The sequence below is a fragment of the Talpa europaea genome, assembly GCF_964194135.1.
Source record: "Talpa europaea genome assembly, chromosome: X".
In the NCBI taxonomy this organism is placed as follows: Eukaryota; Metazoa; Chordata; class Mammalia; order Eulipotyphla; family Talpidae; genus Talpa; species Talpa europaea.
The window spans coordinates 77,329,783-77,345,655 of record NC_140081.1 but is presented as its reverse complement, the minus strand read 5'-3'; the positions used below and the strand labels follow the sequence as shown (position 1 = coordinate 77,345,655).

General features: G+C 35.6%; 1 protein-coding gene across 1 annotated transcript in view; it reads left to right on the top strand.

Annotated features, from left to right (window-relative positions):
- THOC2 (THO complex subunit 2) overlaps positions 1-15,873 on the top strand; it is a gene marked incomplete at its 5' end in the record, with an annotated part of 95,316 nt that overhangs the window by 30,383 nt on the left and 49,060 nt on the right. The window contains 5 exons of the mRNA XM_084258525.1: positions 2,819-2,985; positions 9,295-9,387; positions 12,121-12,276; positions 13,135-13,307; positions 14,302-14,497. Of these exons, the coding sequence (XP_084114651.1) occupies positions 2,819-2,985; positions 9,295-9,387; positions 12,121-12,276; positions 13,135-13,307; positions 14,302-14,497 (785 nt within the window). The remainder of the gene's footprint in view (positions 1-2,818; positions 2,986-9,294; positions 9,388-12,120; positions 12,277-13,134; positions 13,308-14,301; positions 14,498-15,873) is intronic.

Below are 15,873 nucleotides of genomic sequence, written 5' to 3'. Positions count from 1 at the left end.
ATTAAGAAATGAGACAGGTGTCCAACTTGTATTCTTAAGATTTTATCAGTAATAATAAAATTTGAATGACATTTATGAGAAACCTTTTTGTCAGTTACCTGTGTTTTGTATTAGTTTCTGTATTCTCTAGTATTTCTATCTTTAAACTTTAAGTATTTTTGAGTAATTTCATAGAGGCCAGAAAATTAGTAAGCAAATGTCATACTTTTATAAAATTTTTAGTGAATCTTGAAACTTGGAAATGTTTATAGCTTTCAAATTTGACTTTAAAAATACCTTTTATCACTTTTCGGCCTTTTGGCTAAGATCAAGTGTAAAAATACCTTTACAAGGGACTTTTGATATATAGGCCTTATTTTGTCTTTATAAGAGACTGTTAAAGTAAGTGCAGCATATGTTGCAAAAGTGTAGGAAAAGATAGGAAAGTGCTATTTCCCCTACCTTTAAAATAGAATTTTTTAGGTGATGGATGTGTTAATGGATGGGAAGATTCCTTACATAATGTATGTGTATGTCAGTGATGCATATGTCATTATGATGCATATGTCATGATGTACACATTAAATACCTTATAATTTTATTTGCCAGTTAAGCCTCAATAAAGTTAAATAGATGACTGGATCAAGAAGATGTCGCATATATACACAGTGGAGTATTATTCAGCAATCAAAAAAGATAAACTCATGCCATTTGCAGCAACATGGATGGAACTAGAAGGAATTATGCTCAGTGAAATAAGCCAGAGGGAAAAAGAAAAATATCGGATGGTTTCATTTATAGCAGGAATATAGGGGAACCAAATAAGATATCAGTGTAAAAAAATAACAACAGGGCCTCCCCCTGGTGGTGCAGCGGTTGAGCACTGGGTAGCGAAGCTGCCCGCAGCCTTTGCAGTGCCGGGTCAATATCCGGCCGCTGGCGAGGGTCCCACATGGTGTGCAGACCTCTCCTGCCGCCCTCTGTTCCCCTCAGCAGTGTGCTTTGGTTGATCTGCCTGTTCTGTTCCCCGCTCTGGCTCTGGTGAATTCTCTCACCTTCCCGCACTTCTGACTGTACCCAATGCTTGTATAAATAAATAAATCTTAAAAAAAATAACAACAGTATAAAACACAACAAAGCCAAAATGAACAATTATAAGTCAGACATAACAGCAGGGGGGGAGGAGGCAGAGGCATCAGAGGGAGGGGGGAGGAGCACAGGGGACTGAGGTGATGGTACATGGGTGCATTGGTGAATGAGCATCTATGGGGACTACACCTGAGGGGGTGGAGGGGAAGCAAATATTGTTTAAAAATGAACAATGATGTAAACAATAAGGAAAAAAATTAAAAAAAAGTTGGGACGGGAAAGCAAACATCCAAAATATTTGTCTTACAATGATATACAATTGAAAGTCCTTTTGTCATTTCACGTACACAGCCAAATATTTCCTTTTAATTCTACTTGTTTTTAAAATATCCTATTTGAAATGTTCTCATGCCTACATTGCTAATTTTAAGAAATACTTTGAAGAAAGTTATATAGTTTTTCTTAAGAATTATCATTTGCTGTGACATGTGTATAAAGAATTTACCGAAAGTATCTTATGTCTCCTGAAATATAAAATTATTTCATACAAATCCTGGTAAGATAAAACAAAAAGTGCCTTTTGACATCTCTGCACATTTGTAAAGAACTTCTTTCCTTTTTCCATAGAAAATGATGCAGTCAGTCTTTGGCCTAGAGAACAAGCATAAGGAAATACCCCTTACAGATTATCCTAAGTGAAATAAATCAGAAGGAAAAAGATAAATACCAGATGGTGTCACTTATATGTACACTATAGAGAAACCAAACAAAGGGTCAAAGAAAAACTTTAAAATCAACCCTTGAAAACTTAGCAGATCCCTAAGTTTTTTGGAATCATTTTCTACATCCTTGGTTTGGTTACGTCTTTCATCTTATATGGCAAAAGTCATTCTCATTGATTGGACTAACTTTTGACACCTGAGTCATTTAATAGAAAATTCATAAGCCCAATTTTCTTTTGTGAAAGATTGATGTCTGTTAGAAATAAAAGTACACATCTCCTGATAGAATAGCTTTGATGGAGTAATACTGTTAAATAAAATATATTGTCAGTGATTCATATTTTAGCACATTGAAAATATAAACTTGAAAACAATGTGAATGAAACAAAACATTTCCATATAACGTGTTGCTGTTTTAGTGTTTATTCGTAAGTTTTACGTAGTAACTTAATGGGAAATTTATAAACCAGCTAGTTTTTCAAAATTTTATTTGATGTCCCTTTCTGTCCCGATAGGCCAGTGTAGTAGTCATTTTTATTTAAAGATTGAACTTTTAGTAAATGTAGGAGCCCTTTATTAGGTTGGAGAATTTGCTAAATCTTACTGCCATGATCTATTGTCAGCGTTTATCAACATTCCAAATACTTCCGCATAAAACATTTAAAGAAAACCATTTAGATGCCTGAGTTATAAAAATGCATTTGATTTTCATGTTTTGCTAAGAATTAAAAAATGTGGATTGCTTTCACTAGTCCAAATACAAACTGATGAGCCAGTGTGGCAATGAAGAAATTTTACTTGAATTAGTGTGTCAGTCCCAGGCTTCCACTCCATTCTGTTCATTAACCCACTTTGTGATCCTGGACAAGTCATATATCTCATCTGTAAAATTTGTGGAGTGGACTTACTTGAATAGAGATTTTTAGATATATTTTTATCTTGCGAAATGAGTTGTCCCTAAAAGTTAATGACTTTACTATAAATGATGTGTAATCAGTTTTGAATCATGTATATCTCATCTATTTCAGGATGCTTTAATCTGGATCCCAATAGAGTTTTGGATGTCATTTTGGAAGTGTTTGAATGCAGGCCAGAACATGATGACTTCTTTATATCTTTATTAGAATCTTACATGAGTATGTGTGAACCGCAAACACTGTGTCATATTCTTGGGTTCAAATTCAAGTTTTATCAGGTAAAAAAAAAATGTGCCTATGTATATGTGGTGTGTGTGTATGTATATACAATTTAATTTGTAAATAATTCATTTCAGCTCAGTCATTCTAGTAGAGGAGATAAATGGATAGTTAATGGCATGATAAGTATTATATTAGTGGTGTGAATGATGTTATGTGGAAGTATACAGGAAAACATAATAAACTTTTGCCCCGGAAGAGATGTAATCAGGGAAGACTTTATAGATATAATCTTTTTTAAACCTAGTCCTTGGAGAATGAGTAGGGGTACGTTGAGCATTTTCTGTGTAGAAGTATTAAATAGTATGAAGACATGATGACATGAATGTACATAACAGTTTGAAGAAATGGTACATAGTTCGAGGTGGCTGGATTGTAATATGTGGGGAAAAGGAGGGACAGGAAATTAAGTTGGAAAGATAGGCATGCTTTAGATTGTCAAAGATCTTGAATGTTGTGTTGAGATAGAATTTTATTGTATGGTGGCCTATGGAATTTTTTATGGATGTGAATAAGGTCTTAACGTGTTTCTTACATCATGTTTACTGAAACCACTACATTAAATATTTAGCTAATCTGTGCTCTGATTGTCTTTTAGTCCACCTTTCTTATTATTACTACTGTTACATTCTAAAAGAGCTCTAATTGACATGCTAATCAAATACCTTTGCCTGTAGGGTGAAATTCAAACTTCTAAACATGGCAGAAAAGGCTCTTCACAGTCTAGTCCCATTATTTTTTTCCAGCCTCATCTTTAGTGAGTTTTACCCTCAAATCTAATATTACAATCATATTAAATTACTAATCATTTTCAGAACTTAGGTATACAGACATTGCTAGATATAGATCTTTGTTCATGCTGTTCTTTATAACTAGACAACTCTTCTTACTCAGTATTCTCATGTCATTTCTTCATCTTGTCAACTCCTGCCTTTTAATATCAAGTGCTACTTGCTTTGTAAAGTCTTTCCTGATACACTACCCATGCAGAATTAGTCACGTCTTAATCTCTATTCTCATAAAACTCAACATATACACTTCTAGCATTTATCAGATTATATTAGAATAAACCATGTCAATCTCGTTTGCCAGATTGGCGTCATTGAGTGCAGGGTCTATGTTTCACTAATTTCTCTAGTTTACTGCTTTAACCTATATTAAATGCTTATTAATTGTAACTGAGCGATCTGTTTTAGAAAGATAACTCTTAAGGATTTTAATTGTCATTTTGGTGAAACTTTGCTAATTTGTCTACCTGTCTGAGCTACTTCGCTAGTCAAGAAATGCTCATTTATTGAGTGTTTATGATACGCTGTTTCACTAGGTACTAGGGATACTCTGGTGAAGAGTGTCCATTTCTGTCCTCTTGGAGCTCATGTTCAGAATAGTAAGATAATTTCTTTTAGGATTCTCAAATGATGTACCACCTACTACCTTTTATTTTTTATTTTCCATTCTCTGGAATGCTCTAGAGACAGAAGAGGAATCAGATCATAACCTAAAAGCATGTAATTTTTGAGACCAAACAAGATATATGGCAGAGTTTTGGGCAAGAGCACTTCAACTTTGTTCAAAAGTTAGTTATGGCAGCTGTTCCTTGACCTGTCAGCAGCCTGGGAGCCCACATTTAGTACAAGGAAAGAGAAGTTCAAGTAGTTCATCACATTTTAAGATGCACCAAGATTGTTTTAGGTTTGAGAACCTGAAGTCAACTTACTGAAGTAACAGAGTGGTTGAAATTTAACATGGGCCTCATTGATTAGAATATAGGTTAGGACTTTGGGGGCTATAGGTTTTGGAGCCTGTTTGCAGTGGATAATGATGAACGACTGTGTAACATCAAGTGATGTTAGTTGAATGTGAATTTTAGAATTACATATTGTTTTATATGAAAATATTCCTCATAATGGTAATACTTTTTCAGCTGAACTAAAATATCCTGGGATGGGGGGGATTGAAAATATTGGAATAATCCTTTTTAAAAATAGGTAATGGGCCTCTTATATAAGAAATAACCCAAACTGGAAACGTTGGATCTATAAATAGCCTTTTATTGGGAAGAGTATAACCCTTGTATTGCTCTGTGTAACACCATTCCCTTGTTTCTATTGCCTAAACTATCTTCTTCTTGTGGTCAGCCTGGGTTTTGGTCCCTTGTTTTAACTCTACCCTCCCCTCTTTTCATCACTACCTGAAGATATTCCTCCCTGCCTATACCATTCATATTTCCACCAATTGGGAATTCTTTTGTTTTTCTTGCAGTTAATACTTACAAAACTAGTTATTCCTGCTATGATGTCTGTGAAAGTGATTTTTTTTTGTAGTATCAACCTTTCATCAGCTACCCAGGATGTTTTGCCTTGGCAGGGTGCTAGGGAACGTAAGCAGTTTTAGAGCACATGATAATTTTGGAAAATTAGCTAGGCACATCTACTTGATTCTCCTTAGAGGAATTGCTACAATACAGGGTTTAGGGACAGAACAATGGTCAGTACAAAGGACAAGAAGAAAGGGGTACTAGAAATGTTGAGGGTACCAATAGACAAACTTGCCTGGAATTGTCTTGTTAAAGGAAAGAGGAAGGACATAATGGCTCGTACCTATATCACAGCCTTTTGATTTCTAGATTAAAAACATAATAGTGGTATAACAGTTTATTCATTTAAGAAATATTGATCAAGAGCTGGTTTTATTCTGTTGAACTTTTACCCCAGAGGTATGCTAGAAAATGATCAGTGATGGGGCAAAGAAAAATATATATATAGAGAGAGGGGGGGGAGGATGAAGAATGTTGGGAGTGCTGGAGTGGTAGCTTGCAATTTTAGATAGAATGGTGGGAGAACTAGACCTCATTGAAAAGGTGAGATTGAAGTGAAGTCACAAGGCTCTGAGAGTATAAACTGCAAATATCTGGATCCTCCAAGCAAAGAGAACACCCATTGTAAAGGCCTTAATGTGTGAGTATGCCTGATGTGTTGACTAGCAGAGGCCAGTGTGACTGCTTCTGAGTGGTTGAGTGGGAGAGGTCAGGACAGGAGGCCAGGGATTAGGGATCACATCTTAAGCTAGTGCAAGTTTTTTTTTTTTTACTTTGGTGTGGGTGAAGCCAGTGGCAGATTTTGAGTAAGAGTGATGTGATCTGACTTAATTTTTTTCATTTTGTTTCCCTTTTAGTTTTTTACTTTATCATGGACATTTTCAAATATATAGGAAGTAGTGAATTGTGTAATCAAGGCCCATAGCCTAGATTTAAGTTTATTAACTTGTTGGTGTACAGTTTTGAAATAGTAATTTATTAGCAGATTTATGAATGTTTATTCCTAAGTATGTTAGTTTGTACTTTTTAAAAGGATGTTTTTCTTTGTAGTCTTGATGTCGATTTCATATTTAAATAGATTGCTATCATATAATACATTCAGACCATATCTAGACTTCCCATATTGTCCCCCAATGCATCTTACAGCTGCTTTGTTTAAACAGTGATCCAGAGACCACACATTGTATTTGTTAGAATTTTTCAGTCTCTTAATTTAGAGTAGTGCCCCACCCCCTACTTTAATGGCATTGATTTGTTGAAGAAACCATTGCCATAGATGATTTTAGATTTATCTAATTGCTTTTTCATAGTTGGCTTCATTTGTTTGTTGTTCCCTGTATTTCTTATTATATGTGCAATTAGGTCTAAAGTCTTATCTAATTTTATCATGCCTTCTACATTTATTAATTCACATTCTTTTGTGAAGAGGTGTTTTTCCCTTATCAATTTGGGTTGTTTGATTACCCTAAAATACAGTTCTTACTAGAAAGGCAGGACAAGTGCTTCTATATTTCCTTTATTACTTTAGCTGCCAGAGTAAGGAGTTTCTTTAATAGACACCTCTAATGGTGGTGTATATATTAGCATGTGTGAGAGATAGAAGAGATAATGAAAGAATCTCCATACGCATTTTGACATGTTTCCAACAGAATAATGTGGTTATAGTAGCAGTGGAATTTGATGAGATTCTGGATATATTTTGAAGGTCAAGCCAATAGAACTTGCTGATGAATTGGATACAGAATGTAAGGAAGTAGAGCTAAGTACTATTCTATTTTGAGGGGTCTGGTCAGCTCAAAAGATGGTGTTAACATCAAATGAGATAGGGTAAATTTCTAGTGGAACATGGGGTTGAAGTGTTGGGGGTAGGAATCAGGAAATCAGTTTTGGACATGTTAAGTTTGAGATGTCTGTTAGAAATCCAAGTGGGTATATTGAATAAGCAATTGGATATATGGGTCTGGTCTTCAGAAGAATGGACTGGGCTAGAAGTAGAAATATGGATGTTAATAGGCATATAGATGATATTTACAGTTGCAATACTAGATAAAACACCAACCACCAAGGGTTGGATAGAGAGGGACAAAAGAAGCAAGGGCCAACACCTTGGATCATTTATGTTAATAGGCCTGGGAAGAGAGGAAGAGCCAGCAAAGAAGGTATAGAAGGAACATGTATGGTAAAAGGAAAACAAGTAGAAATCTAGCATCTTGGAAGCTAAATGGAATATGTTATAATCAACTCGGTTAAATTTCTCTGATAAGTCATTTAAGATGATACCTAAACGTTGATCACTGTATTTATCAACAGGAGGTAAAAACTAGCTATGTTGGTAGAGTTACTTAGTAGTGTTACTAAGAGAGAATAGGGAGAGTGGGATTGAAGACAGTGAGAATACACAACTATATAAAGAAATTGCTACAAGGATGTACGGGCAAGTTGGGTGGTAGCTGGCAGGGCAGGTGAGCTCAAGAGAGTTTTTTTTTTTTTTTGGGAGGGGGACGATGTCAGAGAGAACATATTTGTACGTAAAAGGAAATGTAAGAATGAGGGGAACTGGTGATGTAGAAGAGAGGAGAGAATTACTGGAGTAGTATTATTGAGTTGCATAGAGAGAATAAAGGTTAGTACATAATTGGATGGTTTGACTTTAAATAGGAGCATGCAGAGTTTCATCTATAATAATAGAAAGAAAGACAGCGTGTGTAGGTACTTTTATTGGTAGGTGGGTAGATGTGATGATGAGATTTTGTAGAAGTCCTATTGATTGCTTTAATTTTTTTCACTGGGATAAGCAAGGTGATCAGCTGAGAGGACAAGAGAAAAAAAAGGTCCTGGAGGGAAGGTTAGAAGGTAGAAAATGGTTGTGTAGGAGAGTGGGAAAGTAAATAGAAAGGAGAAATAGACTGTGATTGGCCTGTAGCAGTAAGGTGGATATATGAATTTGACATTTTGAAAGGGTTGAAGCTGTAGGTAATATTAGAGTTTAGGATATGGTGTGAATGAGTGAGATGGGGCATATGAAAATCTCTAAAAGGTAAGAAAGAAATAGAGTTAGAGAGTGACAATGAATCAGAAGCTGAGATCATTGCTAAATGAGGAGTAGTGACCTAGAGCGCCACAAGATGGCAACTCAGAAAAGGGAGAATTTGAAGACATAGGACATCATTAAAAATGGTAGAGTCGGGAACTCCAGCTCTCTCCCTCTCCATGAAAGTAGTTAATGAACTGGCAAAGAGTATCAGTCAACTTTTACAGAACTCTGGAATCTAGTCAGACACTTACAACAATTAAGGAAAGAGTACTGCTGCTTTAGGGTAAGAGCATGGTAACATCTTATATTATCTGCCTATTTGTGACACCCATTTTGATAGTGATTATGAAAATAGAAGCTTGTACTCCTAGTGCAGATTGCTCATGCTAGAGGATGCAAAGTATTGTTTTTAGAGAGTTGTGGGTTTCCGTCTGTCTGACTGCTCTCTAAAGGACTGGTATGAGGGCCAATTTTTATTTTGTCCGCCTAAGAGCATCCCGTGGCTGGGATGGCTTTTGCCAGAAGCACTTAAAGGCACAGCTGTTGGCTATAGCTACTTGCAGCAAGACATAGAATTTGGAAAAGCAATGGAGAGCCTGAAAGACTAGGAAGGAAGAATATGGATAAGGAGATATGTGGGGTAAATGAAGACTTTTAAAAGCTCCCTCATATACCAGGGAATTGGGATGGGGATGGTGGGAAGGATATAAAATATGTCTTTATTTTTAGAGCTGCTTTCCTTGTGTTTATCAGAAGATGTTCCAGTGTGGAAAAAAGAATGTTGTCATAATTATCTTTGTCCTGAATTCAGATGATGTACATATGGTCAAGAAGAGCAAAGAACCATATTATTGACCTAGAGTTACTTGATCTAATTGTTCTTAATTATTGGTAGGTAAAGGCTATGATTTTAGTTTTGTGCTTTATGTAACAGAAATTTTTCTTTTGTTTTTCAAGGAACCAAATGGAGAGACGCCTTCATCTTTATACAGAGTTGCTGCAGTACTTCTGCAGTTTAATCTCATTGATTTAGATGATCTTTATGTACATGTAAGTCAAGTGGGCTGCTAAGAATGTATGGTTGTCCATCCTGGTGTAGGGAAGAGGAGTAGACAGCCAGATAATACAAGATTGGTCGAAGGGGCTCAGATCTTTATTTTTTGAAGCCCTAATGCATTGTTGCTTTGTGTTTACTTTATAAATTGAATACATTTATAAATTTGGCAAACTATATAAATTGAATACAGTTTGACCACCCTTACAGAGTTCAAGGGTTGATATGAAGTTCAAGTTCTTAACTGTGATCAGCCATGTTTCATGGGGAGAGAGGCCAAATTCTAACAAATGTGACTTTAGACTTCTGTATTGTACACAAATTGTGGAAAAATGTGGGATTACCTAGATAACACTTCCTTCTCCCCAACATGTTAATTTTAGGGATTCAGGATGAATGAGGAACTCTTGGGGGGTGGTGTGTGTGTGAGTGGTTTATATATACAGCTGTATATATATGATTTATATATATATATATGATTTATGCATACAAGAACTGGGGTATAGGCCAGAGGTGCACGGGCTAAGAGGATTCATCAGAGACAGAGTGGGGAATAGAACAGGCAGACTGACTGAAATACACCGCTGCGGGGAGCTGCGGGTGAGACAGGAGAGGTCCACTGTGTCATGTGGGCTAGCTCCCTGGCTGGGGATCGAGCTTGTGCTGCAGTGGCTGGCAATAGCTTCACAGTGCTGCGACTTAACCCCTTGTGTCACCAGGGAGGCCCCCCTCTTGGTGTATTTTTAAAACATTAAAAAATGTTTTTAATGACAGTATTGTGCTTTTGTTGCTGGATCCAGAAGAGTGTGTGTGTGTGTGTGTATATATATATATATATATATATATATATATATATATATATAATTGTGACTGATGGCCTCTAATTTAGTAACAGTTTAGCTTGTTTAAAAAAAAATTAGTTTGTAGTATAGAAATTCCAGTTTTATTAGATAGTGCATTAGGATATCAGTGAACTTAAACACACCTGTACAAAGCTAACATCATCTCCATTGCCTTTGAAATCACTTTTCTTCCTTGCCTATCATCATGTATTAGAGTTGAATAAAACCTTGGAAGCAGTCATAGTCTAGCGAGGGAGAAAAATATTTTGCATTATGTAAGAAATATTGTATTGGAAATATTACTGAAATGCTGTGGGATCTCAGCAAACAGTGACTATCTGTCTTAGGGGAATTTGGGAGATTTTTTTCAAACTATTGATTTTGATAGATAAGTAGGTATTGGTCAGGCTTATCTGGCGGGTAGCTTTAGAAATAACTGAGTAGAGAAGTATGAGATTTAAAAAGGGCTTCATTATTCCTTATGAGAGCATTAGGCAGCTCAGAGTGGTTGTTGGAGCCTAGGATGGTATATATGGGAGATGAGGATGGAGAAGTATGTTGGTGCTAAACTTTGAAGTATGTTAAGTGCCATAGTAAGGAATTTGGAATTTTTTTCACTTTGGGAGTAGAGAACCATCCAGGATTTAAAGTGGAGAAGTGATGTACAAACTGAAAACATGGAAAATTGATCAGAAAAGGGAGAATTTGAAGACATAGGTATGAATTTAGGGGCAAGTATAGACTGATAGGAAAAATGGAAAATACAGAAATTATCATGTTTATTACTGATATTTTTAGCAGTAAATGAAAGTGGACTAAGTATTCTCGTTAGCATGACAAAATTTGTCATCCTAAAATAATTAGGTTTTTTGTTTACACTAGATTTCTAAAACCTAGTGACAAAGAAAGGTTGAAGGTAAAAAGATGAGGAAAATAAACTAAGGAAATTGTTAGGCAAGATAGACTTTTTGGCAAAAAGATAGTCACTTTATAATAGTAAGATTGTATTCATTAGGCAGATGTGACAGTTCTAACTTTGTATGTATATGATAACATTCTTGAGTTGCACAAAACTAGCAATAGAAAAAAAAATGTAAGAAGATACTAGCAGTTCACCCATTATAATGGGAGATTTTAGAGATGGTAGCCTTGGTTAAAGATGGATACCTATTACAGATATGTAAGTAAAACAATAAAAATGGGTTTGATTGCCAGTGGAGAACATAAAGAAAAAGAACATGAGAAAAAGTCTTGTTCACTTTTTTGTACCAATCCTTACTGACTTTTCTCCTGCACCCCTTCCCTAACTAAATGATGTCTATAATACATAGTTTAATATTTGAGATACTTGATCCTTTTTCATAATAGAATCAGCTGTATTACTTTCTCTTTTGTAATAAGTTAGAAATGTTTGTGATGTAAGTCAAGTAGTTACTCAGAAAATGAAAAGCAGTATGCCAAGCTGTTAATATTTTTTCTACTTGAAATTTTTCATTTAGAGGAATCATTTACCGCTTTATATAATTTAATTTAGTAGCTCACCTCTTAAAAGTTTGATCCCTATGCAACACTGTAATATTTTTAATGGAACCAGGTACACATTTTCTTGGATAAACTAATAAAGTCAATGGTAAGCATCACTGTTGTAGTAAAATACTGATTTAGGACCTATAACAGAAGACCCAAACAACTGCTATCTGCTTTTAAAAGGCTTACAAAATTCAGGTACTTAATCCTGTCAGACTGAAAAAAAAAAGAGACTTAAAAGGGAAATCATGGCCATGAATAGGCTAGATTTATAATTTTATAAATGAGAATAGTGTTTGCTTTTCAGATATATGAAAATAGTACTAGCTGTTTTATGAAACATTAATGAACCATTTTTAGCTTCTTCCAGCTGATAATTGCATTATGGATGAACATAAACGAGAAATTGTGGAAGCTAAGCAAATTGTTAGAAAACTTACAATGGTTGTGTTGTCTTCTGAAAAAATGGATGAGCGAGAGAAAGAAAAAGAAAAAGAAGAGGAGAAAGTAGAGAAGGTATGTAAATTTAATCTAGTAAAATTAGCTTTGTCTTCTACATTTAAAATTATGAAATTTAACTTGTAATAGTTAATCATCTTATGGAAGCATAATTTCCTTTTTTAAAAAAATATTTATGCATATAAGAACTGGGGTACAGGCCAGCGGTGTGAGAGGTGAGAGGATTCACCAGAGACAGAGTGGGGAGCAGAACAGGCAGATCAACTGAAATACACTGCTGAGGGGAGCAGCGGACGAGACAGGAGAGGTCTGCTGCGTCATGTGGGTAGCTCCCTGGCTGGGGATCGAACTCATGCTGCGGTGGCTGCAGACCACTTCATAGGTTATGTCTTAACCCCTTGCACCACCAGGGAGGCCCGATTTTCTTAATTTTGATTGTGGTGAGACCTAATGTTTGGAATAATAAATTGTAAAGGTGTTTTTGTTTTTAATATGATTGGCACCTTCCCAGAGGAGGTTGCCATGTTTTTAAATTTAAATTTCAAAATGCATTCTAAGTAATACCATACATGTATTGATTGTATTTTTGTTCTGCATAGTAGTGTCCCTTAAGTCCTAAAGGAATTCTTAAAGATGAATGAATTCTAATTCCCTGTGACACAATAAAACACTAAGTAGAACTTAATTTTAAGTCTGTAAACTGTCACATTATGTTTGTAAAATGTAAAAGTAGACCCTATTTTTTTTTTCAGTTGCTAAAAAACTTGATTGTACTTCAGGACACTACCATTATATTTCTTGATATAGCTGTTGGGCATTTTTGTGGTGTTTAGCTTAATTTTTTTAAATGAAAAGAACACCAGGATTTTTTTGGTGTCTGTATTTTGAATATCTTTGCTGTATGTTCATTTTCAGCCACCTGATAACCAAAAACTTGGTTTATTGGAAGCCTTGTTAAAGATTGGTGATTGGCAGCATGCACAGAACATTATGGATCAGATGCCTCCATACTATGCAGCCTCACATAAGCTAATAGCTCTTGCTATTTGTAAGCTCATTCACATAACTATTGAGCCTCTCTACCGAAGGTATGTATTTTACTGTATATATATTACTAATCATTGAGGTAGAAATAGTGTAGGACTGCAACAGAATCTACATATTCTGTTTTCTCAAACCAAGCATATATTTTAGTATGTTGTATCAGAACATAAGAACTACGCACAGAGTGTATCAGTCTGGTATGTTTTAGTCAGTGCATTCTTTCCTCACATCTTGACCACCAGCTGTTGTACTGTAGAATGTATACAGCAGTGTACTCTGGAAAGTAAAGTTAGACTTCTGTGTTCGGTTTGCTCCATTGAGAGTGAAAATTACTTAGGAGCAGTATTGATAGCAGCTCTGGCTTCAGCCCTTCGGATTAGATATTGCCTCAGAAGCCCCACCCAACCTGTGATGCATGCATAGCTGCTGGCTGGTGCCTTCAGTGCCACCTTGACTGTGGACCATGAAGGCTTCTTAGAGATTGACCCCTGTGTTTCCACAGCAGGACACTTGCTCAGCAGGTGAGAATTTGATGTGCTGTCTTTTTTAGGGTAACAATGTCTTTCATTATGCTGCTCACATTCCTTACTACCATGTCCCTCCTATGGTCTAGGTAGTGGAATCTAGATCGAGAAATATTTAATGACTTGAATCAGTGTTGTTATATATCCCTATTTTTCTGTTTCATTTTCCAGTGTGTCTGAGATCCATCCTTTGTTTCCCATTCCCATATCTAAATTCCTGATACTGGCCAAGTTTAAAGCCACTTTTATGTGATGTATGTTAATGTTACTTGAAATCTGAGTTTCTCTGATTTTCTTTTACTTATGTGTTAATTTGAAACGTTCTTCTTTGAACTCTGTTTTTTTTTTTTTTAACAAATATTGTTTTTGTCTTTTTCTATTAGCTAGATTATCTGGAATAATAAAGTTAGGAATGACAGAAATATAGAAAGCAAATATGACCATGCATATTTTATGAATTTAAAATGCAGTATTGTGTAGTGTGTGTATGTATAAATTTTGCTTCTTTTTACAGAGTTGGAGTTCCTAAAGGTGCTAAAGGCTCACCCGTTAATGCTTTGCAAAATAAGAGAGCACCAAAACAAGCAGAGAGCTTCGAAGATTTGAGGAGAGATGTCTTCAATATGTTCTGTTACCTTGGTCCTCACCTTTCTCATGATCCTATTTTATTTGCAAAAGTGGTGCGCATAGGCAAATCATTTATGAAGGAGGTCAGTAAGATATTTTTTTCCAAGCAGAAAACTAAATTTTGGAGTGAAAATGAATATATTTGTGTTATGTTTATCTCTGGAAGTAAAAAGAAAGTGAACTTAATTTAAGAAAAGATATGTTGAGTAAGGTTTAGGAAACTCCATTGAATTCTGATCATATTTGTGTGTCTATACACACATATATACATACATACATATATACATACATGTATAACTGAAATCTAGCTAGATTATTAGTCAAGTCTCCCAAATAGGAAAATATGCTTTGGATAAGTGATTGCTTTTCGAATTCCCTTGTAATTAGTGCCTAACTCTGCTTTCTTTCTCCTTGCTTGCTTTTTCTTCTGTTCAGTTATATTCATGGCTGCAATTTTGAATGATTGCCGTTTTTCTATCAAGTCCCTTTGACCTCAGACTTTTGAGAATCCATTCTTTTATTTTTTCATTAAACTTTTCATTGAAATAAAACATACATACAGAAAAGTACACAAATCATAATTGTTCAGTTTTACTGACTTTCCAAACTAAACGCCAATGTGACCGCACTTTGATAAGAAATAGAACAGAACCAGCACTTCAGAATTTCCTCTGTACTCTCTTCTAGTCACTTCACAGCATTTGTGTTAATTTTTTTTTAAAAAATGATTTATTTGTTTATGCATACAAGAACTGGGGTACAGGCCAGAGGTGTGGGGGGTGTGTGAGAAAACTTACCAGAGATAGAGTAGGGAACAGAACAGGCAGATTGACTGAAATACACTGCTGAAGGGAGCAGCGAGTGAGACAGGAGAGGTCTGCTGTGCCATGTGGGTCACTTCCCTGGCTGGGGATTGAACTCGTGCTGCAGTAGCTGCGGATTGCTTCATAATTCTGATGCTTAACCCTTTGCATCACCAGGGAGGCCCTTTTGTGTTTATTGTTAAGATCACCTTTGAGATATAATTTACACAGTATGATGAGTTTTGACCAATATTGTATATCCACTACCACAATCATGATCTAGAATGTTTTTATCACCCTAGAATGTTCCCTCTTGTCCTTTCTTTGGTCATCAGCTCCCTCTCTTCATTGCTGGCTTCTGGCAACCACTGATAGATTTTCTGTCAGTCTAGTTTTGCCTTTTCTAGAACTTCATGTTAGTGGAATTTTATGGAATGTATCCTTTTTTGGGTTCGGTTTCTTTCACCTAATGCTTTTGAGGTTCACCCAAGTTATTCACATGACAGTAGTTCCTTTAATGCTCAGTAATATTTCATTATGTAGACATAAGTGTTTATCCATTTCCATTTAGTTGATAGACATTTGGGTTGTTTCTAGTTGTAGGCCATTATAGATAAACCTGCTGTGAATATTCTTGTACAGATATTTTGGAGGAA